The sequence below is a fragment of the Lepidothrix coronata genome, unplaced genomic scaffold (assembly GCF_001604755.1).
Source record: "Lepidothrix coronata isolate B3197 unplaced genomic scaffold, Lepidothrix_coronata-1.0 Scaffold54, whole genome shotgun sequence".
In the NCBI taxonomy this organism is placed as follows: Eukaryota; Metazoa; Chordata; class Aves; order Passeriformes; family Pipridae; genus Lepidothrix; species Lepidothrix coronata.
In genome coordinates this window covers 1,535,523-1,563,519 of record NW_016690234.1, presented here as the reverse complement: position 1 = coordinate 1,563,519, position 27,997 = coordinate 1,535,523, and the positions used below count along the sequence as shown (strand labels likewise).

At 48.5% G+C, this 27,997-nt stretch overlaps 1 protein-coding gene across 1 annotated transcript; it reads right to left on the bottom strand.

Annotated features, from left to right (window-relative positions):
- Positions 1–9: 9 nt before the first annotated feature.
- SPG7 (SPG7, paraplegin matrix AAA peptidase subunit) lies at positions 10–27,983 on the bottom strand. The gene is made up of 17 exons (XM_017816217.1): positions 27,762–27,983; positions 26,383–26,485; positions 25,374–25,463; positions 22,094–22,344; positions 21,156–21,295; positions 18,899–19,001; positions 17,308–17,433; positions 16,880–17,042; positions 16,591–16,764; positions 12,004–12,128; positions 10,698–10,800; positions 9,364–9,474; positions 5,551–5,666; positions 4,133–4,289; positions 3,824–3,987; positions 3,026–3,103; positions 10–1,105 (listed from the first exon to the last, which is right to left on the bottom strand). The coding sequence occupies exons 1-17, from the start codon at positions 27,876–27,878 to the stop codon at positions 896–898; spliced, it is 2,331 nt and encodes a 776-aa protein (XP_017671706.1). The 5' UTR covers positions 27,879–27,983; the 3' UTR covers positions 10–895.
- Positions 27,984–27,997: the final 14 nt, after the last annotated feature.

The window sequence follows — 27,997 nt, the reverse complement described above, 5'->3', positions numbered from 1 at the left end:
CCAGGGCACTCCAGGCAGCAACAATCACTTTAATGCTTTCCCTGATGAACACCAGACAGCCCTGTCAGCAGGGCCTGTTTTGCAAGAGCCACAAGGACGGAGCAGCTTTTCCTGAGGATTCCCAACACATGTACACACCTGCTTTTGCTGGATTTCCAAGAGCACCTCTCCAGCTCTGAACCAGCAGTTCAAAACAGTTTTCCCACATGTACTTGGAATCACTCTCTGCACTGCTGGTTTCTCATGTCCCACTACTGAGCTCTGCACACAGATTTTCCTTAATCTCTGCTTAGGAAACACTTGGTATAAAAACTGGATATAAATTATTGAACAGGGAGAAGGAGGCCCTTGTTCTGTACAACTCCACAGCTCTAATGAGCTTCATATGTGCCAGAACATCCCCCCAGCCTGACACATTCTACACACACGGAGGCACATTGTGGGCAGTTTATTCCAGCCAAGGCTGTTACTGTGTTGTGTTCACAGCAAAGATGCTCAAAGATTACACAAGAGCTGCTCAGCTCAGCTCAGTTTCCCCAGGCTGGCACCCAGGGCACAGCCCTGCCCTCCTGCCATGGCACACAGCACAGCCAGAGCTGGCTTACATAGGATCTTTCATCCCTAAGCACATGTACCCTGCTCCTGTGTACCAGAAACCTTCACAGCAGATCAGACTTACCCAACTCCTAATCACCACCACCCTGCTGGGAATCAATTCCGAACTCCTGAGGAGTTCTCATTCCTGCAGGATAAAGCAAGGTGCAAACGTAGCCATCCCTTAATTTTGGGGTAACAGCAGCACAGCAATTCCCTGGTCAGCATCTTTGACTCTGGAGCTGAGAAGGGAAAGGGTCTGTGTTCCAAAGAACCCTCCCATTCCACATAGGAGTGGGCTTCACACTGGTCTCAGGCGTGGTTCCTCCTCCTCCTCAGAGTGTGGTGGCTGGGGGGGTGTCTCCTCCTCCCTGGTGTCCTGTTTGTCCCTCTCTGCCTGCAGCCAGCTCTGAGGGGCGATCATCTTCTTGGGACCGTGGGGAGGGGGCCCGATCAGGGCCTCAATGTCATCATAGTTGATCACTTCCTTCTCCAGGAGGGCACTGGACAGCTGGAAAGGAGAAATGAGGCACTGTGAGGAACAGGGGCTCCAAAATGCCCGTCTGAGCTGGTCTGAGCTCTGCCAGTTCAACTCAGATCCCAATGCCTGCCCAGAGCACGGGGTGCAAATTGGTTTTATGAAAGTACATTTCCTTGGGTCAGTGGCATATCCAGTGGCTCCTAGTTCTCTGCTAGGATCCACATGGTTCTGCATTGTGGAGAGAACAATGTAATTTTAAAAACAGTTGATTATTTCTTCAGAATTGGAGATTTTCAGACAGCTTTCTCATCAGTTCTCTGCTGAGACAGGACTGATAGGGTTAGGACACGTGATAAATGACAGAACTTGAAAACTTAAGAGGCTTTATTTTTTTTCCAAATAAGGTGAAACTCTCCGACTTTCAGGAGTCAGGAGCAGACTCCAGCTGTCCCCCCCTAGATGGGATGACCCCAAAGCCACTGGAGCCAGGACAAAGTTCTCCTGGCTCCGGCACTGTTCCCAAGAGTGTGTTTGGCCAGGAACGCACAGCGTGACTGCAGGCAACAAAGCAAGCTCTTGGGAATGGGAATGAGAGCTCCAGGAACAATGAGAGAAGTGTCCCTCCTGCCACTGTCACTGCACCTGTGGCCCTGCCCAGGAGCCAAAGCAGCAGCAGTGAGACCTCGGGCAGGCCCACAGCCCTCCCTGCACACACAGTGCTAACAAAGAGCTGCCTGTTCCTGCAGCCATGGGCTGGGGGTCAGCATGAGTTCCTCTCCAAAGAAGTGGAATTCTACAGCCCCTCTGGCAGCAGCACCACCCCTCTGGAGCAGCAGGTGGCTTGTCCAGCATGGAACTGCTCAATCCTGCTGACCAGACGGGAGGCTCTGGCAACTGAAACATTGACTCTGGAGATACTTTGGCTTCACTTTAAAAGTTTTTCTGAGTTGAGCCTCCAGCAAACATCTGGCTGCTGTTAGATGGCAGCAGCAGGACAGAGAAGCCTGCAGAGACATCCCTGAGGATCCCTGCTCCAGAGCTGCCAGGGCACTGGCCTGGGGACCGAGCTGTCTCTGTATCACCAGAGGCCTGACACTGTGGAGCTGAAGGGGTTGTTGTTATTCTCGTTTGTTTAAAAAGAAGATTTAAGGAAAATAATTGCTTGATTTGCAAAGTATGCAACACTAAGTTGATCCTGGTCATTTTGGATGTCATGGACTGGATTTCTGAAGGGAGGTTAAGGAGATACACAGGGTGCTGTGACTCTAGTGTGGCTCAGCCCAAATCAATGGGCACACAGCTCCTGGCATGGGTGGGGATGTGCCAGGGTGGGAGATTGGTTAGGGACTATCAGGATACAAAGGGGAGGAGGCAAAGCTCTACTTTTGCAATGAGGATTCCTTGGTGTATCAGGTGTCAAGGAGGATGTACCAAGGAGGTTTTATCAGGTGTCAGGGAGGTGAAAACTGCCTGGAGTCACCAGAAAGCAGGAACCAGCCCCAAATCAGCCAAGGTGACAGGTCCCATATTCCTTCACCAAAGCCAGAAAGTGTCCATCCAATTGCTGGCATGGCTTTCCAAAATCAGTCACTGTCTGCTCTCCAGGAAATTCCACTGCCAAGAGGCAAGCAGAGAAGTGCAGGTGAGGGACATAAATTCCAGCTTTGATCACTTGCATGAAGCACTCCCCCTCCTCTACCCTGCAAACACCAGCTGGTGTGAGGAGGCAGCTACTCAGTGCTGGGAAAGGCACACATTCCTCCCCGTGCCTGCTATGAATCCGGGGGATCCACAGTAAACAGTCACTTGTTCCCAACACTCCCACTACGAGACTTTCTAGGAGAGAGACATTGCAACAGCTGAGCTACAGAGCACAGAAAGCAGCAAAGCAAAAACCACCAGTAGAAAAAACCCAAAACAACACACAAAATCCCACACAATCCAACTCACTGTTTGCAGCTTGTCCCTGTTCTCCAGTAAGAGCTTTTCCGTCCGCCTGTAAGCCTGAGCCACTAGGACTTTGGCTTCCTGGAAGAAACAAGAAGAGAGATTTGGGGTGTAGGTGGCAACAAACACTATGTGTGGCTAAACAAGGAGAGCTCTGAGGGATGGAATTTGCAAACTGAGCCAGAACATGGTTCCCATCCACAAAAACTATGGATAAACTGGAAAAAGGCCCAAGGAGTCCTGCCCTAGCACAGCTCTTCAGGGCAGTTGTAGCTGATGGGAAATGCAGATTAAGGCTGCCCAGGAGCTAAAGGTGCAGCTCAGCACAAATCCCAGGGAAGCACAACCACAGTGCCTCAAACAAGAGCTTTTTTGTTTCCAGCTTTTTGATTTTTCAATGAAAACAATGTTTTTTTTCCCAGCATTGAGGCTCAATTTCCTGTCAAAACAGGCTGATTTGCAGTCAGTCCAATCGGCATTTTTGTTAGATCTGATGTAGGAACTGCAGACATTTATACTGTGCAGCTGAGACTGTAACACACAGATTTCTTGCCATCTAAGTACTGCATAGCACAAGTTACTGGGCTGAACTCACATCCAGGTGGGATTCTGCCTGTTCCTAAGGCCTCAAGGCAAAGCCCTCACACAGCCACACATCAAATAAGTGCTCACCTGTTGAAATCCACTACTCAGTAACCTACAGCAGAATGCAAATTGTTTGGGTGTAAGTCACTTGCATTGTTTCACTGAACTGCAGAAAGCAAAAAACAAAAAGAACCATTTAACCCAGGGTGGCCTTACATGGTCCATCATTTGCTGGAGGCCCTGGCTGAAGGGGCGTCGGCCAATCCCAGGGGCACTCTCCAGGTCCGGGAAGGAGAGCTGCCCGATGCTGGGCACCATCCCGTACTGCTTCACCATGGAGTAGGCGATCTTGGTCACCTTCTTCAGGTCATCCTGTGCTCCTGAGCAGGACAGACACACACACAGCGTTTGCCAAGGACCAAAATACACCATTTGGCATTTCTTCCTCCCAGCACAGGAAACCTTCGTCCTGTGCTCAGAGCACCCTGGACCTCCACCTGCCCTTGCCAGGCTCCGGTTCCTCACCTGTGGTGACCTTGTTAAAGGTGATGGCCTCAGCCACTCTGCCCCCCAGTGCCATACACATCCTCTCCATCAGCTGCTCCTTGGTGAACAGGTACTGCTCCCTGGGCAGGATCTGTGCGAACCCCAGCGCTGCATTTGTCCGAGGGGCTATGGACACCTGTGACACAGAGCAGCTCCCTCAGCTCACAGAACAACACAGCTCCCCACTGCAACAGCACAGGGAGGGCCCCTACACTCCCAGGGAAGTTTGTCCATAGCTATGGACAGGCTGGCCTACAGGGACACGGCCAACAGTGTGTCACGATTCCTGCACTGAAGGCTCTGCCTGCACACACTTTCTGCTTAAGAAATGCAAAGGAAATTATCCTTAAGAGGAAGCCAGAGAAATCCTGAGATTTAGGAGTTCCTTTGGAGCGTATAAGTTAGAGTTCATTGATTCTGCTCCAGAATCCCTGAGACTACCTGCAAAAAGAAAGTCTTCAGAAAAATAACAACCATTTCCCCCACCCATTAAGTGAGAGTAATTAACACCAGTTCTGCTTACACAATGGGTCATTCAGAGTGAATGTGCTGCTGGTAGTCAGCCAAAGAACTGTCACCCTTGTCATTCCACTCCCCAACCCCATCCCAGCGTTCTGGCTTTTGGAGGAGATGTGCATGGATCACATCCCGGGGTGCCAAAGAGGCCTTTCCCTGCAGAGAAGGGCTTCAGGCAGAGAACCTCCCAGTCTGAAAAACACAGCTCCCCAGCAGTACCAGAGCAATTCCTGCAATGGGAGCTTTGCTGGCTGAAACGTGCTGGGTGAGGGATCACATATGGAGCAGCCTGGAAGTGCATGACTGAGCAGCAGCACCAGGAGACAGTTGCTTCTAATTTTTAACTGCAAAGCTTCTCCTATAGCTGGTTAATCAGCTTTGCACCAGCACTATCATCAGTGGAGCCTAATACTGGATTTCTCTACAGCAAAAACTAGGGACATGGTTTATAGAATCACAGAATCATTAAGGTTGGAAAAGCCCTCCAAGATCCTCAATTCCAACCTTTAAGTGAATCCCACCAGCCCACTAAACCACAGTGTGAAGTGCCACACCCAATTGTTTTTGAACACTTCCAGGGATGGTGACTCCAACACTTCCCTGGGGAGCCTGTTCCAATGCTTAACCACTCTTCCAGTGAAGAAATTATTCCTAATATGCAACCGGAAGCTCTCCTGGTTTAATGGTGGTCTTTGGCAGTGCTGGATTAATTAATTCTGTGATTCTCTATTTGCCATTTATTTTGCTGCAGTATCACTGTTGGGGTAACACAGCAGAATTAAACACAAGTACCACAAAGTAATCTGGGGCAGTGGAAGCCCTCAGGACTCCCTTCCATCCCAGTGACCAGTTCATCACACCCCTCCCGGCAGTGGAAGTACCTTCATGACGGCCTCGGTGTGCTCCAGCAGCCACCCAACCAGCGCGTGACCGGATTCATGGAATGCCACAACCTTCCTCTCTTCTGGTGACAAGATCTTACTTCTTTTGGCAGTGCCTGTAGGATACAGACCACGATTTGATAAGGTATCAGAAACAGGTGTAACCAGCGGGGCATAACCTGGTCCAGCTCAGTGCACAAGCTCACGCAGCCTGTGGCTGAACAATTTGTGCTGAACTTGGTGAGGGAGGGGCAGCAAACCCCCTTTAATTACAAGCTTGGAAGTGGAAAGCAATCCATGCTTGGAATTGCTTGAAAACACTGGCAGAAATTTTCCCCCTTCTCCTCCTTACAACAGATTTAATCATTAGATAAATGATTTGACATTTGATTCGATCACAGCTCAAGAACGCGAAGCTCGGTCCTGTTCCCAAGGACAGATCTGCAACAAGGCAGCTTACTCTTTTTCTTGGAAAAAACCCAAAACAACACAAAAAAACCCCAATAACAAAACCCAGAATGAGTCTCACACCGATTTTGCTGTCTTCAGTCCCTTAGGCAGAATATAAGAGAAATGTTGCATTATATATATGAAGTCCCAGTTGAGAAAATTGTGCATTAAGAGTGTTCAAATCAGCAAAAGACCAACAGTAGATACAGAAATCCTTCCCCAGAGCCTGGAAATGTCTCTGATTACACATGGCACGCTCTGTATGAGCTTATTCCCAGGCTCCTGAGAACTAGCAAATGAAGCCATATCTCACACTTAATCCTTCCTCCAGAAAGGTGATTTTTGAAAGTGTCTGTTTTCCAAGTTGGCAGAGCAAGTCCAAAAAGGATTAAAAAAAGAAAGGTGAATGGAAGTAGAACTTCTGGCACATAGGAAAAATAAGTACAGAACACACAGTGTGTCAGGTACTGTATAGAACATACAGTTCAGAATGTTGGATGCAGAAAGATCCCAGGACTTCCAGGCCAGTGTCCCCACACAGAGCCTGGAGCAGCAGAGGGGAGGGCAAGCAGTCAGGAGCAGTATTGTACAAAGCTTGCTTCATGTCTTGGAAAACAACATTCTATTAACATGAATTTTTAAACAAAGTCAAGGGCTTTATTAAACAAGGAAACAGCAAAATTACTATGGCAGATCTTGTAAAATTACTGCTCAGGGACCCTGGAAGCTGCTGTGCCCTGCAAGGCACGATGGAACAGCAGATTAATTGCTACTGCCTTGATTTGCAGCAGTCAGTCCCTACCCTGCCTTTAGCAGCGTGTGAGCATGGCCCTGTATGGCTCTATCCACACAAAGATGCATCTATACTCTCTCTAAATATATATATATACACATACACACACTTAAAAAATTCTGGAAGCATTCCCACGTCAGCCCACTGAGGGAGGGACTGGGAGAGACCGTGTTCTTCACAACAGCACACAGTGTGCCTACAAAGATTATTGCTTTTCCTACATAAAGTAATCTCCAGTAAGGAAAGTTCCCTGAAAGCCTGTACTTATCACATTTATGAGACAAAGCACCCAGAAAGCAACTCTGGTGCATCTCCGCTGGCCTTATGCAAACCTCTCCAAGAAAATAGGCTCCATCCTCTAATGCCAAGCCCTAAAAGCCTCTGTGTGCTCCGCAGGTTCCTTCCCTCACTCCCAGGAGACCTGACTAACTGCTTTCTGTTCCCAAACTAAAAACACAATGGGAACTACCACAGAGAGAAGTTCTTGCTCCTCCCTTACAGCAACACAAAGCTTTAAGGCTGACAGGGCCTCTGGACTTACAAAGTTTCCTTTTGATTCCACCCCACTGTTATTAAAACCAGAAGCTCCTAATGGAAAGCACAGTAATATCTTCTTTCTTTCTTTCAAGAAAAGCTTTTATAGGAACTGAAATGCCCTCTAGATTGTGAAACCCAGCAGCATTCCTACAACATGGCAAGGGTACACTTAATAGAGGAGCCTGGGGGGGTTGTTTGGGGTCTTTTAGACTCAGTCTACAAAAAATAGCCAGTCCTGGTAATATGAGAGAATCTGATTAAGCAACAAAAAGACTCTGTGGCCTCTTACACACCCCAGAGCCTGAGTGAGGCCAGGCAGCTCAAAACTGCCAAAGCCCATGTCCTGCAATGCCCCACCACATGAATCCCAGGGATCCCTTCTGCTGCCATCCCCTCTGGCCTTCCTTGCTTTTTACTTTATCTTCCAAGTGTGGGGAACTAAGACAAGGCTGGAATTCAGAAAGAAAAGCCAAGTGAATCCCTACAGGTCTGATGCTTTCACTCCTGCAGATGGGAAAGTAAAGCACATCTTTACAAGAGAAAGTGGTGTCAGGACAAGGGGGAATGGTTTCCAACTCAGTGAGAGGAGTTTTAGATGGGATATTAGGGAAAAATGAGTGGTAAGGCCCTGGCACAGGTTGCCCAGAGAAGCTGTGGCTGCCCCATCCCTGGAAGTGTTCAGGGCCAGGTTGGACAGGGCTTGAAGCAGTCTGGTCTAGTGGAAGGTGTCCCTGCCCATGGCAGGGGGTGGAATGAAACGAGCTTTAAGATCCCTTCCAACCCCAACCATTCTGTGATTCTATGACCTTTGCTGTGGCTTGATGAGAATTTCTGTGTTACAACTGCAGTTGTCTCACTGTCCACTCCTGGGAGCTGCTGAGTACAGGCTGGGATTCCTGTTTTTACCCAAAGCACTCCAAAGGTTTTCTTTTTCAGAGACAGGTGAAACTTTCAGGAATTTCTCAAAAAACTAGGAACTCTTGAGGCATTTTCTGATAAAGCAAACGCTCAGGACTCAATTCCAGGATCAGGAAATAAATGACCCAGCACAAACATCCTGTTCCACATGCTCCACTAGAAAAGCACAGAATGGCAGTCTGTGTGCCCAGCTGCCCCGGGAACGACATTGCAGCCTGGAAGCAGTTCAGTGTCTGCTTATGAAAACCACAGCCTGGCTCCAGGGCAGTTCAGCCCGAAACCCACCACATTCAAATCCCTCAGGTGAAGTCAAGAGTTCTGGGAACTCTTTTCCCTTCCTTACAATACACTGCTACAGGGAAATCTCCAGAGGTTCCTCTCCTGGCAATGGCACAAGTGGCAGAGAAAGGCCACAGGATGTTCTCAGAGGGAGAACAGTGCTCCACTGTCTTGCCGTTTATTCTGCCAATTCATCAAAGCCTGGGCTTGGAGGCCAGAAAGAAAAATCTCTAATTTCTTGCTGTTGAGGATGCAAAGCCTATTTGCTATTCATGTTTATGTAGCAGGTGTCCAGAAAAGCAAGAGAAGCCCAGACATACTGCCACTTTTATTCTTTTTAAAAAAATTAACCCACAAAAATCCCCAAGCTTTCAAAATGAAAAAGCCACACAGATTTGAATTCCCCTCTTTATTATTTTGTCACTGGCCATTTTCCCTAAGCTATGGGTTGAGGCTCCCACAGAATCAGGAAGATGGATCCATTTGGGGTCTTCTTCAGAGAACTTTCTGTGACTGGCATTGAAGACTTTCAGGCCAGACCACAGTTAGGACCCATCTGTCTTTCTGGAATGTAACCTACTCACCTGAGCCTTCTCTCAAGTGGAACAGACTCCAGAGGCAACAACAGAAATGCTGCTGCACTGGCACAGGTTGCCCAGAGAAGCTGTGGCTGCCGCATCCCTGGAAGTGTCCAAGGCCAGGTTGGACGGGGCTTGGGGCAACCTGGGCTAGTGGAAGGTGTCTCTGCTCACGGCAGGGGGTGGAACAAAATGATCTCTAAGGTCCCTTCCCACCCAAACCATTCCATGATTCTAGGAAAGGGCTGGATCTCTCACCTGCAATGACTCTCTCCACAGCATACTCAAAGTTGGAGGTGTCGATGGATTTGTGCCCTTCCCTGGCAGCGTGAAGAGCAGCTTCGTTACAGATATTCGCTATGTCAGCTCCTGCAGACATGAGTTTACAGGAATTACATTGGATTTGTGTGTGACAGAGAATTCAGAGGACAGAATGGGCAAGAACAAATCTGGAGAAAGACCTAAGGAAGCCAAACAGCCTGTGCTTTTTGTTCCTTGGGAACAGAGAGCCTAGTCCATGGTGTTTATGTTGGATTTGAACAATACAACTGCCTTGGCAAGGAATGCTGATACCACACAGAGCTCAGCAATCCAGGAGCAGGCTGAGGCCAAGGCTGGCTCCCAGGGACAGGGATGGTGTGGGCAGTGGGCTGGCACAGGCTGCTGCTCTGCTCAACCTTGGAGCCAAGAGAAGGAACATCTGTTCCGAGTTTGTGTGGGTGGGTTTGGTGGTGGGGGGCTGCTCAGAGAAGTCACAGAGAGACAGAGTGCTGGGGCCTATGAGAGGGAAAACCCAGGAAGGATATTCCAGGAACTCCACATAAACAGGAACTCTGGAGCCTCTTGCTCAGCACTGTTTCAAGCTCCCAGGGACACACCCTGGAAGCAGGCTTGAGGCAGGAGCCAGGCAGAGCTGTCCAATTTCTACTCTGACCAGCAAAATAATTCCTACTTATTCCTCCCATCGCTTTCCTGGTACCATAAATCAATTTAAAAGCATGAAGCCAAGTCAGGGGAGGGTAAGGTTGGATATCAGGAAAAGGTTTTCAGCCAAAGGGTGGTCAGGCACTGAAAAAGTTCCCCAGGGTAGTGGTGGTCACAGCCCCAAGCCTGAGTTCAAGGAGTGTTTGGACAATGCTCTCAGGGACCGGGTGGGATTTTGGGGTGTCCTGTGCACGGTCAGGAGTTGGACTCAATGGTCCTGATGGGTCCCTTCCAACTCAGCATATTCTACAGTTCCATTAACTTAACAGCCTTCTCCCCTGAAGTGCAACACCTCATCCTCAACAACAGCTTGGACTGGAGCATGAGCATCCTCCCCTTAGGAATTAGGAACCTGGGCATTATAAAAGCACATTTTCCCTACACCCCACACCCTTGCTAGTCCAAGAAATTTCAGAAGACTGAAAATAGTCATGAACAACTGCTCATCAGAGCTCAGAAGGGAGTTGGTCAGGTTCCCACTATTTCCACAGAAATGGAGAAAAAAGCCCTTTTTGACCAAAACACCCTGTTAAACCCACACCCTGCAGGAGCTGCAGCCTGAGCTGCAGAGCTGGAGCAGGAGCTGCACTCCTGAGGACAGGCCGTACCGCTGAAACCTGGGGTGAGCTCAGCCAGGTGCTGCGAGTAGAAACTGCCGTCCTGGATCAGCTTGAGGCCCTTCAGGTGATGCTCAAAGATCTCCTTCCTCTCCTGTAAAGAACACACAATCTCTGAGCCCAGCCAGGGGACCACAGCACAGCAACTTCCAACACGCTGTCCATGGCAGGGAGCAGGGCTCTGGCAGGGGGACGGCGACAGTGCCAGCAGAGGGCAGGGCTGTCCGTGCAGCTTCCAGTGCACCAGAAGCCCTGATAAACACCCAGCTCTCAAATTCTCAGCAGATGCAGGAGGCTGTGCCTGAGTCACTGCTTTCTCTCTCAGGGCCACTCTCCCGTCTACACTTTCACTCTGATCTGTCTCAACTTTTCCCTCACCATAAAAGCTCTTGCAGGAAGGAGCTCTGACTGCCTCGACCTGCTCCCGTACAAACCACAAACTGCACACCCCATGCACAGCTCCTCAGCCTGCACCCATTTCCCAGACGGAGGTGGGGGTGAGATGCCTGGCGAGCAGCCACCAAGTGACTCATTCAGCTGGTCCAGGAGATCCTGACTCAAACAATGGGCTCAGTTGCCAGGGTTTTTCCCCTTCCTCCTTCAGGGCAGCTGCACAGTTCAGCCTTCCGGGGGCCAGACTCTATCAGGCATTTAAGGTATTTTCACTGAAAGCTCTGCAGAGGACAGTGAAGCACAGATGGGAGAGGAAGAGCTTGTGCTGGCAGAGCACACAGATCCTAACTGCAGCTGAGTCCATTCCCAGAACTCTGCTACAAATGTCAACATAGCGGACATGGAAAACTCCTAGTAAATGGATTTAAAAAGCATTCAGAAGGAGAAAGTCACTTAACAGGCTGCCTAAAGGAAAATGAGGAGCCTTACAAGGATAGGGAGGGCCATAAACCTACAGAACAAATGGTGCTCAAGGCACATGACAATTTAAACTCTCACAACAGCCAATTGCCAATTAGGTGCTTCCCAATTTCCTGGAGAGAAGACACAAACACAGTTCTGCATCTGCATGGCAAAGGGAAAGTCACAGAAGAATTCAAAGCCAAGCCCTACCAGAGCAGAGATGCTCCAAACCAGTGAACTGTCACTTCAGAGAAACAGGCAACTGCATTAGCATGACAAACCCTTGACTTAGAGCACAGAAACAAGAATAAAGGCAAAGAGAAGCTCAACATCTCCATCTCCTCCAAGCTCAGCCTTTGCCAGGCCTGTGAGTCACCAGCAAGGACCGGGACACCTCAGTCATCAGCGTTTGGGGAAGGACAGGGCAGCAGGTGGAACATACCTGGAGTGTTGGGAGGTCAATGAAGATGTGCCTGTCCAGCCTCCCAGGTCTCATCAGAGCATTGTCCAGGACATCGGCGCGGTTGGTGGAAGCCAGCACTATGACGTGATCCGTGGTCCCCATCCCTGCCAAAGCCAAGGAAAAACAGAGGGGAGGGTTTTTCCCACTTCAGACTACACTGCAGGCACACAGTGGGCTGGGCAGGCCAGAGGCAGAGTTTGCACAGCTTTAGCACAAAGCCAGGTGTTCAGAGCAGCCTTTGGGGCAGCTGGGGCTAAGAATGTCCCCTTCAGCTCAGAGCAAAGACAGGAACGAACCACCCAGGTCACCCAGGACAGTCTCTGGCCATCAGGGATACTCTGAAATCCCCTTTTCATTTACTTACTGAACCCTGGCTTAAAAGTTCTATTTCCCTTCCCTTTTTGTCACATTTGGGAACTGCCCCAACTAGAACCCAGAACAGAATCTCTCTATTCTGACAAGTCCACAGACGCCTTCTCACCCATCTTAAGTCATTTCCTGCTCCTTTAGCTCCAGGTTGTACAAGCAGCATATCCTAGCTGAAACAGCTTTTCCTTCCCACGGAAAGCCCTTTCAGTTTTTATTTACTTTCAGTCTTCAGTCACAGACAGGCCACCAGGATCACCAGGGGAGGGACCTCTACTCGCTCAGGTTAATGCAGAGAAAATATGGCTTTGCCTCTCAACAAGGAGCATGTTACAGCACAAGATGATCTTTGCCAATTCACTCATCTCTTACCCTCTGCAGGCACAGTGCAGGGCACTGCACAGACCAGCCCTGCAGAACCTGCACCACAGACACAAAACACAACCTAAGAGCTCTGCAGTGATTATCAGCACAGAATTTGGTCAAGCCACAGTCAGAGCAAGTTTTGCCTCCAGGCCTTAAACAAGGGAGCATCAGGATTTACAGGCTGCCTGAGAGCAGCCTCAGTGGAGGCATCAAAGGCAGACAGGGCTTCCTGGGAAGGCAGAGCACAAGCAGCTGGAGGAGGGCAGAGGGGCAGGCATTGTGCTGCTGGGTGGGGAGCCAGAGCTCATGTTGAATCACTGCCCCACACTGTTATTTATTACATTCCACCAGGTGCCTGCAGGCCCCTGGGCATGAGTCACCTGCTTCTAGCACATTCCCCAGCCCTGGCACAAGCAGCCTTCCCAGGGAAAGGACATGACAGTCCCATGTGCTTCCCTCCCTGCCAAGTCCCACACTGTGGAGAGGCAGCTCGGTGCATGTAAGCTGGGCTGCTTTCAGCTCTCAGCTCCACCAGAAGAGCTGCCAAATGTGTCAGCGTGCGAGAGCTCAGCACAGACCCAGGTTCCAGGTGAGGCAGGGGACTGGCTGTGCCAGCCTGTGCTGCAGCAGACCCAGTGCTCCCTCTCTGCAGGTTCCTGCCTAAACAAGCTGCTGGAGAGGATGAAGCCAAGCATCCCTGAGATGTGTATCTCACTGCACTCTAGAGTGGGATAAACAAGCAGAGCCTGATGGGCAATCTAGGAATGGCAGGCTTTATTCCACAGCAGGATTAGATGGCACAGTGCATTATCTGCCTCGCAGCTGGGGAGACTCTCTTAAAATAGGCCTGACTATTAGAGCAAATTAAAAACCAGAAGCACTGTGAGCATCCTCCTCACATCAGCTTCTGCCCCACTTGTTCCCTAGCCTGTATCCCAGCAGTGAGAAACACTGCTCCAAGAAATCCACAGCCACAGCCTCCACTTCATGTCACTGTTCCCTATGCAACATCACCTGGAACATCACAGGCAAAGATCAGCCAAAGGAACAGGCTACAAAAACAACACCTCATCCTATCAAAAAGTGAGGAACAGCTCTGAAAACACAGCCTGAAGAGAGAGTTCCTGCCAGGGTCACAAATGAACCATTTCAGAAGGGAAAGGGAAAAGGGTCCACTTGAGCTGCCAAGTGCTGTGCTCCACAGTGACCAGCACACTGTTTGGTGGGCCCCTCACTTGCAGTGTTGCACTGTGTCACCCTCCAGCCATTTGTCCAAAAGTCTTTGGACATGACCTAGGAGCAGCAGGAGGGGCCCCTTCCCAAGGGAAGCCCGAGGGCTGCATATGGCACAGCTTGGGACAGGTCTTGTTCGAGGGCTCCAGGTGAAGAGTTGCTACCAAAAGCTGTCCTGCATCTCATTCACACCCCCCAGCTCAGCCCAGGACTGGCAAAGCTCCTCTCAAAGCATTCTGAACAGAGCAGAGATTTGGGTCACATCCCTCTTCCGCTTGTCTGCGATTTGTGAGGGAGATTCACTATTCAAACCAGGCACCTGCTCTGACAGAGCCCGGAGCTCATGCGTCACTCCGCTCCTACAAACAGCTTTTGTAGAGAGGCTCCCTCCAGTGCCTCCTCTTCTCCCACCAGACTCCCGGTGCTTCCCAAACACAGAGCAAGACAGAGGGAAGGAAACCCAGGGCTGATGAAGGAAGAGCACTATGGTTACTCCGAAATCTGCACACCAGCATGACCCAGCTCCAACCTGCACACTCACCCCTTACAGAAGGTTTCATACAGCTCTGACCCTCCTCTTCTCTCTCTTCCTTCCCTCTGAGGAATCTCATTCAATCACACAAATGCAACAATCACTGGTGACTCACAAATCTGCTTTTGTGCATGATTTTTTTCTCCAGTTAACAACCAACTCGGGTCTATGGTGCTGCTTTGCCTTCAACCCTCAATTTAAGCTCAACACAGCTAAACCAAGGCTCTCAATGTTCCATCTCAAGGCTTCCTTGCAAACACTCACCACTCCTCCCATCTGTGCTGGGACAGAAATGTTCCCTTCCTAAAAACCTTATTCACTATAAACCTGAGAACTGTTTTGCCATGGTGCATGTGGCACTTCAGTGTTGCTTTAGGTGACATGCTCCGTTAGGTAACACTTCAGTGCCACGTGCCAGGATCCCTGCTGATCCCATGTTCCCACTACCAGGCTGACATCCTTGCCAGCTGTCTCCTGTTTGACAGTGTCAACTCCTTGGGCTGGTTTTTCAGGGTGTGTTTGATAAAGCACTGAGCAAAATGAGAGACTCAGTACATGATCTGTGTGAGACATGAATAAAGAATGAGATAATATAAATTTAAAAATAAACCAGGCAGCACAGAGCAAACAAGGGACTACAAAGCACACATTGAGGATAATATTTACCTTCTAAACTCAATTTCCAGTGGAGCTGTACCCTCATTTCTGCATTGAGACTCACCAAGAAAACACTCCAGAAACCACACCTAATTTTTACAGACTGATGGAAATCAGACATTTTCATTTTTAGGACAGAGATGTGGAATGCACTGACTGCATATTCCTGAACAGACATGCAGGCTTCCTTTAATTCAGGTGCCAGCTCATCCTACAACTGTCAGGGGAGAAAGACCCACCCAAGCCAGGATTGCTGTTCTGTGTCACCACTGGCCTTTGCTGTCCAGACCATCTACTTCACTGCAAACACTCAGTACAGAGCCAGCAGTTGTAACTCAGGTCTGGGGATGCTTCTGAAGCACAACTGCTTTTAATTTTTCACATGAAGAGTGTGATGAGACAATGTGACCGTCAAGTTATGAGTCACAGATCTGGTGAAACAAACGCTCCCTGATGGACATGCAGGTGGTGGGTTATTCCTTACCCTGCTCTGCAATAATAAGATTTAGCAACAGAAACACTGCAGTTGGTCAGTGCTGCAGGCTCAGAGTTAGAACTAAGCAGAGCCAAAAGATCATTCTTTGTGTAAAAGTGTTTCAGCAAAGGGCCAATCCCGGATGCAGAACAGCCAGAAACTACACATGAGTGTGGCATCAACCAGGACTAGTTTGCAAAGCTTCTCTCTCTCAGTTTAAGGAGCCTGTGGTCAGGCAGATAACATAAACATACGGCAAAGGACAGGAGAATGGATATATTCCATCACCTATGTCCCTCTGGGATGACTGAACTCTAAACCCTGACAGGTTTTAAACTGTCTCAGATGGAACACAGCAAGTATCCAATGACATTAATGGCCAACTGGACCTAAACTCCAGGGTTTTAAAATTTACTAGATTTAGCCCCAAACCCTTAAAAGCCTGTGTAAATGTCTAGATTTCAAGGGGGTTTTCTCCACAACATGATCACAGCACACACTTCAAGATCTGTTGCCCAGAGGCTGAGATTGTGGACTCCTCATCCCTGGAAGTGTTCAAGGCCAAGTTGGATGGGACTTTGAGCAACCTGGTCTAGTGGAAGGTGTCCTGGCCTATGGCAGGGGGTGGAACGAGATGAGCTTTACGATCCCTTCCCACCCAAACCCTTCTGGTTTGTCCTGATCTGTCCTGAGCCCAGTCACTTTCTCAGGCACCCCCAGCTCTGTAGCAGTCCTGCCTACCAAAGGGACAGCTGGAGAGGATATACTCCAGTGCCTTCAGAACCAGAGACTAGTGATGGGGTACATGGGCTCAGACTGGTTCAGACTTCAGCAAGAGAACACTTGCTGGAGAGGCCAAGCACGTTCAAGCAGGATAAAGCTAAACAGGCCAACAGCTTGGATCTCTGAGGAGATAGGGGCAGGGAGAAACACTGACCATCCATTTCCACCAGCAGCTGGTTTAAGGTCTGCTCCTCCTCAGCATTGGCAAAGCCAGACACATTGGTGGAACGCTTCTTGCCCACGGCGTCAATCTCGTCGATGTAGACGATGCAGGGGGCGCGAGCCTGCGCCTCCCGGAACAGGCTCCGCACCCGCGCGGCCCCCAGACCTGCAGGGCAGGGCAAGGACAGAGAAACCTTGTACCTAAACCTGTCAGCAAAGCCGGCGAGCTCCGACTGCATAACGGAGCAAGTGAGCTCCCCTCGATCCTCAGAGCACCTTACCTCCAATCACCTCCACAAACTCAGAGCCTGCCATGGCCAAAAACGGCACCTGGGCTTCCGTAGCCACAGCCTTGGCCAGCAGTGTCTTCCCACAGCCCGGCGGACCCAGTAACAGGGCGCCCTTGGGCACCTTGGCCCCGAGCTGGAGGTAGCGATCAGGATTCTGGAAAGAAAAAACAGGTCAGACCCACAGCTCCCACTGCATCTGCACCACAGTGTGGCCTCCCAGAGCTTCCTGAGACTGTTTTCAGCCTGGGCAGCTCTGAGCTGCCAATGGGAGCAGCTCCATCTGCATGGGAACTGGAAATACAGAGCTTATTTCATGAGAGGCTGCCCAGAATCACGAAGAATGAAGAGCGGAACACCTCCTCCTCCCCAGGTCAGCCATCTATCCCAGAATACACTTATTTCGTTCTACTTTTATATACCTTTAAATAGTCCACAAATTCCTTGACTTCCATTTTTGCCTCATGCATTCCTGCTACATCCTTGAAGCCAATCCCTTTTCCAGATTTCCCATCCACAATGGTGAAACGAGCCATCTTCAGCTGGTTCTGTGGAAGGCAGTACAAGGACTGAAAAAACTTGGACAACAGTCTAAAAAAAGGCTGTTTGCTATGTTTTGCGAGATAGTCAGCCCAGCACAGCCCAGGTATGAGCTGTCCCTACAAAACATCACTGAAGTGCCCACCAAAGCACTGGTGTTTCACTAGTTCTGCTCTGAAGACACTTCCCAGATGGATTGTTGACTCAAACTTCATTTATCCACGCTGGGAAGTGACAGAATAAATCCGCAGTAATAGTCCCAACACAATCCAGCTCAAACTCCATGTAGACCAGGCAGGGATACTTCTTAAAAACATGCATCCAGAACCTTACTCAGGATCTTCTCCCTGATTTCTAAATGCTCTGATCCTTAATACCACATGGGACAGATAGAGCTTTCAGGAATATGTGTTGATGGTAAATAATTACTAATAATTTCTTACAAATGCATAGAAACAGACATTTTGCACTGCTGTCTGATGCTGCTGCTGGTTTCTGCTGAACAAACCCCAGGCCAGAACTAGAGGTTCTCAAACTGAACAGCCACCACATTTCCGTCCCCTGGTGCATGTGAAGCCACAGTGAGAGTCAAACCAAGAATTCAGTTAAACATCCTACTCGTAACTGCTCAGCATGTTCTACCCAAAACAGGCTTTTTCTTTCACAAGAAAGTTTACGGCTTCTGAGGCCTCTGAAATACCCAAAGAAAGAGTTAAACTTGGGGCCTGGCTGTCCCCACTTAGGCAAGGACACAAACCAGTCCTCAAGGCCTCATTACTCAACACTTCTTTGAAATACTCTTTCTGAGAGCAGCTGCATCCTTTTGTTCAAAGAGGATTTCAAAGCCAAAGAGAACTGCGGAGGAGACTGAGTGGGAAATCCAACAAGGGGCTGAATTCACTGTGTTTTCATCCCCAGTCCCTGTGGTCAGTGGCAGAGCACCCTGGGCTGACTCCTGCACTTTCATCAGCTGATCCAGGCCAGAGTGGGAGAGGGGAGGAGGAGGTTTGCCTGATGTTGCAAGCGAGACATGCGGCAGGAACGGAACAGGCCAACACATAATGAACTCCAGAATCTGAACATATTTTATAAATTGAGAACTCATTTTGCAGAAAGCAGCAATTCCTACTTCTGGCTGTATGGGAGGCATGTTGGCAGGGCCCAGTGAAAAACACCATCTGCAGCTGCAGCTCATTAGCAAGCTTTGAAAACAGCAAACTGGACTGAAATTCCCTGAGCTCAGCCCTTCCTGCCTTTGGGAAGGGAACGGATCTCGGCTAAGGCCAGTTAAAGTACCAGCCAGGGAGATGATCAGCACAGGATGCAAGATGTGGCAAGACTGGAGAGTCCTGGGCACCAGTTCATCCTTATCCTGCACTGACTTTGCTGGGAAAAAGGGGAGGAGATAGCCCAGCAGAAGCCAGGACTACACGCAGGCTGCAAAACAACATCCTCAAAATCCAGGCTACTCACGAAGGCGTTGAACCCTCCGGCCCGACTCGCCACCCTGAAGAGGCGGAAGATGCTCCACAGCATGGACACGGCCACCAATGTCACTATCAGGGAAAGGACATCACTAGAAGGACAAAGACAGGTACAAACTGAAGTATTCAGACACAACCTGGTCAATATTCCCCAACATGGCTATTTTCAGTGTTTAAATGTTCTGCCATTTAGGCTATGAGCAGACACAACTAAGAAAATGGAACTTTTACAGGCTTTTACACAGATATACAAAACCCCATACCCCAACTATTACATAACCTGAGAAGTTAAGCAGAGGACACTGGCAAACACTGCCTACAGCTGTGGAAGGAATTCACCCTCACCATCCCCTTCAGAGGCATTTCTACTTCTAAAACAAACAGCACCTTCAGGCGGTCAGGTCACACCCAGAGCAGAATCCAGCGGGGCTGGCAGTGCATCCAAAGGGAGCTTGCTGACCTGTGTCTGGTAACACTAGGGAGATTCCAACTCACTTAATCCCACACTGGCAGAAATTCCAGGCTTGGTCTCCCATTAAGAGCCTGCCCTGTCCTCCCTGGTCAAATCTCTCAGGAATCCTTTACGGCACAAAGAATTGCTCCAGCACCAACACTGTCAATTTTCCGGATCCTTTGGAATACCCATTGCACTAGGAGGGAGATGAGGAGCAGAGATGACACTCCAGTCTAACACAGTTACAGGACAAACATGTTGAGGATAAATACTTTTTGAGCTCTAAACAAAGGATGCCTCAAGAGCACGAAAAATGATCCCATGTCAGATGACAGGTTGAAACTGGTGGGCCCCTGTTCTGCTCCACATGCCTGTGAAATCATCCACCCTCTCCAGACTTCTGTGCCTTATCTTTACACCAGGAACGCGTGTTCCGCCTCTCACAGAGGGACGATTTACTGAAGCAAGGGACCAGAATGAGCTCTATACCCAGCTGCATTTGGTTTTGCTCAGTGAGAAATCCAAAGGTAACACTGAAACCTGAAAGTCACCTTCAGTTTGTCTGCTCTGCAAACAGGATTAATTCTGAAACACCCTGAGCACCCACACTGCAGAGTGAGCTGAGTCCAAGGGCTCTGCACCTCACACATTCAAACTCCAGACATTCATCAGGTCTCCTGAGAGACTTCACACCTCATCACAACCCCTAAAAATTTTTTTTAAAATCTCTTTTGAGGGGCAGGGAAACAGCTTGTGTTGGCGGCTGATTGTCTGTTCAGTCCTCTCTTCCTGCTACACACAAGTCTGGAAAAATTAGCAAGTTCTGAGTTTGAACTAAAGGGCTTGTACTGCACGATCAATTAAAAACGCTTATTGTCATATAAACTATATATTAAAAATGTGCAAATGTTGATCAGAGGACAAGTACCAGACAAAATCCAGCCCAGGTATCCACTCACACACAAACATGACATTGTTTCACACTTTGGCAAGATGCCTGGGAGGAGGAATTACACACACTGGCCACCTCCAGAGGGAAAATCACCACGTCCAAATCCTCTGAGCTACTAACAGCATGTGACACACTCTGCCTGGTGCAGAAGCAGGTGACCAGGCCACTTCAGCAGGTGAGATCTGCTATTCACTCTTCTTGCTCCTAACAGTTTATTTCAGAATTAAAAGTATTGAGCATTTTTTTGAAAGCAAAGGCTCTTCATTTGGGCAGCAGGAAGGGCTGTAAGTTTAGCAGAAGTGCTCCTCTCACTGAGGTTTGGTGTGCTGGCACCAAAGCTGCTCCACCCAGCACGTGGCACCAGAGTAGGTTGTGGTCAGACCTGCAGCTCTGGGACAAACAGGCCAAAACTGTTTAATTTTACAGCCTGAACCACCACAGGCCTCCCTGGAAGCATTTCAGTGCACCCCTAGCCTTCTGCACAGACCAAGATGTAACATCACTTGTGTCAGGATTTTTTAATCACACTCTGTACTTGAATAATTGATTATAAGGACAAAAAGTGCTCAGCTGGGCAAGAATGCTTGGTGACTCTAACCCAAAATATTTTGTCTGCTGCATCCTGCAAATCCAGACACTTTCCTGGGACCCTCATTTTGGAAACATTAAGGTACATCTAGAGCACCTTATCTTTCAGAAATATTCATTAAATGCTCCAAATCCGAGCCCACATTTTTGCTCTATATTTACATAACATTAAGCTGAAAGTGACTTTCCCCTCCAAGCGAGGGATGTCGTCACCAACACAGGATCAACAGTAAGGACAAATTTATGTCATACTTTCCATAAAAGCCAGGGTGTTTGTAGGAAATGGGGATTCTCTCTCTCTCATCAATATTCAGCTCATCCTCCACAGCTCTCAGCTTCTCCTCGAATTTGTCGATGTTTGCCACACGCATGGTGTACAGCAGGGTCACGTTCTGGGGACAGGCAGGCCAGAGCAGCAGGTCAGTACTATTGATTAGGTATAAATACATAAGCAAGGAGCAGAGGTGCACAGCATTGACAGGTCAGGGAAAAATTATCTTTATGTTACACCCTTTGATCCTGCACCTATGAACTCATGAGCAGAGGACTCCAAATGAATTTAGGAACCCTCTGGTCTTTCCAGCACCTTATGAAAGCATAAAAGTCAGGAACTAAGCCTCAGCTCTTTATAAACAAGGAGATGCAAAGAAATAAGATGTATCCAAAACCAGTTCCCTGTTCTGGTTCCCTCACCATGGCAGGGGGTGGAACTGGATGATCTTTAACGTCCTTTCCGACCCAAACCATTCTGTGATTCCAGGATTCCATTTCAGTATTTTAATGTCTCAAGCCAGTTTGTAACAATTCTTAGTGGTAACTCCTGGATGTAAACACAGGATCAAACTTTGCTTTGTTTCCATTTTGGAAGGTTTAGGAAGGAAGGCTGATGGAGTTTGACAGAACACTCAAAACTAAAATCCAAATAGGAGAAAACTTTCAAAAGAAGATCCAGTAATAAGAGTTTACAATCTCCTGGACATGTTCTCCTATATCTGACTGAAAAAACTATTGAATTTTCCAGCTTTTTAGACATACAAAATATTTTTTTCCCAGACCATTGCTGATTATTTTTACAATTTGAACTAAAAGTCCTAATTTCCAGGTTGATATGAGTAATAGAAGTCCCCAGAACTTCAAATACAAGAAAGAAAATATCAGAGAAGAGCAAATTTGTGTACAAAGTCACTCACAACTTGTCCATGGGGAGTTCCTCCTGGGTGCAGGTAGATCTCTACGATGTCACTCTCTGGCACCACCTCGATCCTCTGCACCTCCCCCTTGGCCAACATCTCATTCACAAAGTAGTTCCAGGAGATGTTGGTGCCTTCCCTGTTCTCGCTGACCAGGAACCGAAGCATCAGCACGATGAAGGTGAGGACGAGCAGTGCCCGCAGACGTTCCAGGTGCATCTGATTTTCCCTTCTCCTGCGTTTCTCCTCCTCTTAAGAAGAAAGATCCAGAGGAAAAAAGATAGACATGTAATTGTGAAGCTTTCTGATCCAAAGAAGAGATAATTAAACGACAAAGATTAACGCAGTGGAACCTGTCAGGGGTTTTGTGTTGCATGTTTGGTTTCTCCTGCAGGACTGGGCTTCACATGGTCCTAGTGCACCAAACCCACTAAAATCCCACCAAATATCATTCCAGTTCAAAACTAGAGACTCTCCCTTGCCTGGCCCCATATGGACGGGGGTGGAATAAAGCCAGGGGACTCCTGTTGTTAGAAATCAAACTCCAGAATGGTTATAACCCACTTTATATAACATGGGTCCACACCACCCAGTCCTCAGGCTGTTGCCAACGTATCCAATGGGAAATATTAGGAGTAAACCCAGTGTCACTGGTAAATCCCACAGCACAATTCAATGACCTGCTGGCACCAGCACCGTGACACCAACACCACTGCCCCTACCTCAGGAAATACCTGCAATTGCAAAGAATGTGAGGTAGCACAGGACACAAATACACTGCAAATCCATCTGCCTGTTAACCAAATTGCCCAGATTTTCCTCCATGTTATACAACTCATCTCATGTTCCAAAGGGGTTGATAACTTGCCCACATTAAGGATCTGCACCCAAGAGAAATTCCCATACTGGATATGCTTTCCCTGCCTTTACTGTACTAGTGCCACACTGAAGCAATGACACAAGGAAAAGGGATGTTTTACTTCAATTATTTGCCACCAAACCTTTTCTCCAGTCTCCTAACATTTTTTTTTTTCTGCACTGCACAGGCAAATTTACAATTCTACGGGCTGTAAAGGACTGCCACAGCTCAGTTCAATGTCACTGCTGGTCAGTGTTTGAGTTGTTCAGATGACAACAAATATCTCCTCCTCTTTCCAGTCACGTGAGTGTTCTCAATATATAATTTAGTACTTGCTCTTGATATACAATTTAACAGCACTACCACCACGGCACACATAAATACCCTTCTACACCCAGAAATAAATTAATTCTGTGCCACTGGGCTCTAATGCACCAGTGCTGCAGCCCAGATTCGATTTATTTGCAAATTCGTAACCAGTGTCCTGACACCAGCATTTATCACCGGCCACCAATTAGACCCTACGCACGCGGCAACAAAACCCAGGGACAAACATATGACCCAGGCAGCTGCTAAAAAAAGTCCTCTGTCCTTCAGAGGCACAGCATCATTTTTCACTGGTTCCCAGCTCTGCTCCATGCTGGAAAGGAAAGGCCTGTTCCTAAATAGACACAAAGCAGCTTGGCAGAGAAATCATCATTTCAGAAGGCCGAGACAAGCTCAGACACCGTGTCCAGCCCACCCCCTTTGTTCTCCACTGCCATCCCCTCACTCTGTGTTATCTGCTGGATCCAGCTTTGTTAGGACTAAGGAATTCATCCCAAAGCTGCAGGATGACATATCCTTGACAGTCTTATTAAAGAAAATTTTTATATATATAGATATGTATATGTATCTATATCTATGAATGATAGAGGAATAGTCTGGGCAACATCCTGAAAAGCTCAGCAAGTTCTAAATAAAAAGATTCTACAGAGAAAAGAAACTACTGCAGAAAAGTGACTTCTGACAGGAAAAGTCCATCTATGGCTGTGCAAGTTCCTTGGAGGTGTCAGAGTCAACTCCTGCTAAAGCACTTTTCTGTATTACATTTCAGACCAAGTGGAGGCCCATAACCTGCCCTAAACACACACAACTGGGGGTGTAATCACAAAAACATCACCCCAGGGGGAGAGCTGCCCATTAGACATCCTGACACAACTTCCCTTATTTCTAGGAATTAGAGTTGTCTAGGACCTTTAACCTGCAGCTGAGTAATTTCAGGGGAAAATTCCATTTCTAGAAAGCTGGAAGGCAACACCAAGATTTCCTCAACTCTGCATTTAATTAAGGACAATATCAATCTTTCTCAGCTGAGGTAAAGTGTGACTGTCTGTACAGCACAACATCCACACTGTACCACAAGCCGCCCCACAGTATTTAGAAAATGAGTCCCAGCGACTGGATGTGACACTTGCAGGCAACAGCTGTGGGAATACTTCCAGCTTTTGAGTCTCCATGAGCCTCCACCAAGCAATGATTTGCCATTAACCCCAAATCTGAACTCTCTGATTAAAATCTTTGCAAGCGCTGTGGTGACAGTTTGAAGAGTTCTTTTTAATAATTATTGCAGAGACAAGTGTTCCCCTGGAGACACGGGGCAGCATTCCTGCTCCCAAAGCCAGGCTATCCATTAATCACAGGAGAAAAGAGGCCACTGAACATGGAGCGTTGCTGTTTACTGATTTTAACAGCTACAACACCTCCAGAGGCTGTGCTCAGTCATTCTGTGGCCTTGTACACCAAGGGCAACAAACTCCAACTTCCTTCCCAAGGACTCCATGATACCTGCACTCACATCTCACTGCAGACTTCATCCCAGTTAAATGATCAAGCAGGAAAAGCCACTGCTGTGGCCTTAAGGACACTGTAGTGACACCAGCCAGGCTGTCACCAGCAGCAACTGACCTCTCACTTAAAAAGTAAAAAGTCCAAGAGGATTTGACTATTAAGCACAACAAAGGAAAAGGCAACTGCTCACATCACGTGATGATACCCAGGGAAAGGTTTATAAAATAAATTATGAAATTCTATTACAACCTGTGTCACTTAAGCATGACATTAAGTGCCTCCCAACTCACAGTACAAAGGTCTGGAGCCATAGCAGGGTTTGGAACTGGATGAGCTTTAAGGTCCCTTCCCACCCAAACCATTCCAGGATTCTATAATTTCTATGATCTGATTTAAATCTTACAGACCATCATCTATGCTAAAATACTCCTTCAAACTTGCTCTTAGCCACAGATTGTACAAGCGGTGAGTTACAGGTACAGGGAACTACCCAGAGGCAGGAGCAGGAAGGTGGATCTCCCTCCCTGTCTGCCCCTTCCCCTCACACACACAGAGTTTGGTTCAGTAAATCTCTTTTTGGCACACACATACCGTCCTCCTCTTGTGGAGATTTCTTCTTGGATCCTCCATCCTTCTGGCTACTCCTCCAAGAGTTGGAAGTAGTAAACCAGTAGGTGCTACCTGCAGGCAAGCAGAGGTCAGTGGTTACTGCTAAGGGCAGTGAGAAGGTGACTGAGGATGGCAGAAATCCATGTGAGCTCCAAAGGCAGAGGAGGCAAAGCTCCACATTCCCCCAGGCAAAGAACTTCGTGTGCCAAGGAGCCAGGACAGCCTCACTTGAGGGGGACTCCTTCTGTTCCCTTATAGAATGTATATATTTTTTACAATACAAACAACATCTTTTTGGTCAGAGATTGTTTTAATGGCATGGCACAAATAATTTGGAGAAATTGCTTTAGTGCTGAAAAATGGACACAATTCCCAAGGCAGAACCATGGCTAACACTGGAATGGGAAGATAGGAACAGTCCCACACCAGGGACTAGAAATGTTCATTAAAGGAAAAACAGGTACTGGAGTTAAATCAGGTTGCTCAGGAAATGCTGTGGCTGCCCCATCCCTGGAAGTGTCTGAGGCCAGTGTGGACAGGGCTTGGAGCAACCTGGTCTAGTGGAAGGTGTTCCTGCCTATGGCAGTGGGTTTGGAATATAATGTTTAAGGTCCTTTCCAACCCAAACCATTCCATGACTCCAAGGTTTCCAGCAAGGCCATCCAATGGGATTTCAGACAAAAGTGAAGATGTTTTTGTCTGGGGCTTTGCTGATGAGGAAGAGAAAGATTCTGTAATTTAAAATATACAGATTTAAAGTTAGCTGTAGGTCTAACGACTCCGGTGCTTCCTTAATCCCCTGAGCTCCCTGTGGGAAGGACTGTTCATCCCTGTCACCAAACCAAACCCTAAATCCCTGCAAAAACCCCCAGTTCCCACAGCCACGAACAGAACAGCTCTGCTGCAGTTTTGGGAAGGCAGAGAGAAGGTTAGGAAAGGTCAGTTCTCTTATCAAATCAGACCTTTTCCCTTCCTCCTCCTCAGGACTCACCCAGGAGATTCCAAAGTCTGACTGGATCTCGGATTAAGTGCTGTTTCATCAAGACTCCACCAAGACCTTGACGTGGGGGGGAAAGTGTTTGTGCCAAGAGAGTCTGAGGGAGGAGAGAAAGGAAAACAACACAACCATTGGCACAGTGCTGTGAGGGCTCAACCTCGGTATTCCCTGAGACTCACATTCCTAAGCACGAGAATGTTGTGGGTGAGTGTCAGGAGAGCAGCTGGGAGCCCTGGATGTGACTCCTGGTTGTTCTGTGCACTCCCCACATGACTTTGGAGATGTTGTTTATAACCCAGTTTAAAGAAAGCACAGGTATAAACAGAAACACATACTCAAAACACTTAATATTTAGTCTTCCTGTATCTCTGTTTTTCATTCTAAAGGTATGTTGGAAATCAGTTCTTAAAACGTTAAGTTTCCCTAAGTTAGGAGGAAGTTTTTTAAGGAAAAAAGGACTTTTAAAAGGAAATTTTAAGGATTTCTAACCCTCCTGTATCTCTGCAGGAAACTCAACAGGAATCCTGCAGTGAATATTCACATTTAAAGGCAACTTCAAGAACATTTGAACTAATATTTACTAATTCTCTCACTGAATAAAAGTCTGGCCCTTCTCTGATGTGATTCCCTGTTTCCCCTCCACTGCAGAGGTTCCAATTCCTACACCAGGCTGAAACCCTTCACCAGTTTTTTCCCTTTTTTTCCAGCTTGTGCTGGGGCAAGATGGCAACCTTGGGATTGATGCTCTCTAGAACAGAACAGCTTAAGATTTAAATTGATGCCAGAAAAACCTGGCATGAAACAACATCCCACATTGTTTTCCCTCCATATTGTTAGATGATCAGGGGATGGAGCTGGGGGTGTTCACCTGGAGAAGAGAAGGCTCTGAGGAGACCTTAGAGCCCCTTCCAGTGCCGAAAGGGGCTCCAGGAGAGCTGGAGAGGGACTCTGGACAAGGACCTGGAGTGACAGGACAAGGAGGAATGGCTTCCCGTTGCCAGAGGGCAGGGTTAGATCAGATGTTGGGAAGGAATTCTTGGCTGTGAGGATGAGGAGGCCCTGGCACAGGTTGCCCAGAGAAGCTGTGGCTGCCCTACCCCTGGAAATGTTCAAGGCCAGGCTGGATGGGGTTTGGAGCAACCTGGTCTAGTGGAAGGTGTCCCTGCCCATGGCAGGGGGTGGAATGAGACGGGCTTTAAAGTCCCTTCCAACCCAAACCATTCCATTGTTCCCACGGTGTTTCCCAAGTCGCTGCCCAACAGCGCTGACACAACAACCTTCGTGATGGCACAACCTGAGGACCCTCCCGAACAGCCAAACGTCCCTCCTGTCCCGTTCTCCTCCTCCCCCGGTGCTCGGTGAGGCCCCGTTACCTGCAGGCCGTGTCCCCCGCCGAGGGTACCGCCGCGGGGCCGGGCCCAGGCGGCGGCGGGCGGCCTCCAACAGCTACAGCGGCCGCGGAGCAGCCCCAGTCGCAGCAGCAGCGTCATGTCGGCGGGTGCCGCTCCCCAGAGCCCTCACGGGCGGGACGGGCCCGAGACGAGCCGTAGCGGCACCACCGGGACCGCGGCTGAGGGGCGGCCGGAAGTGCCTGCTGAGGGCTGGACGG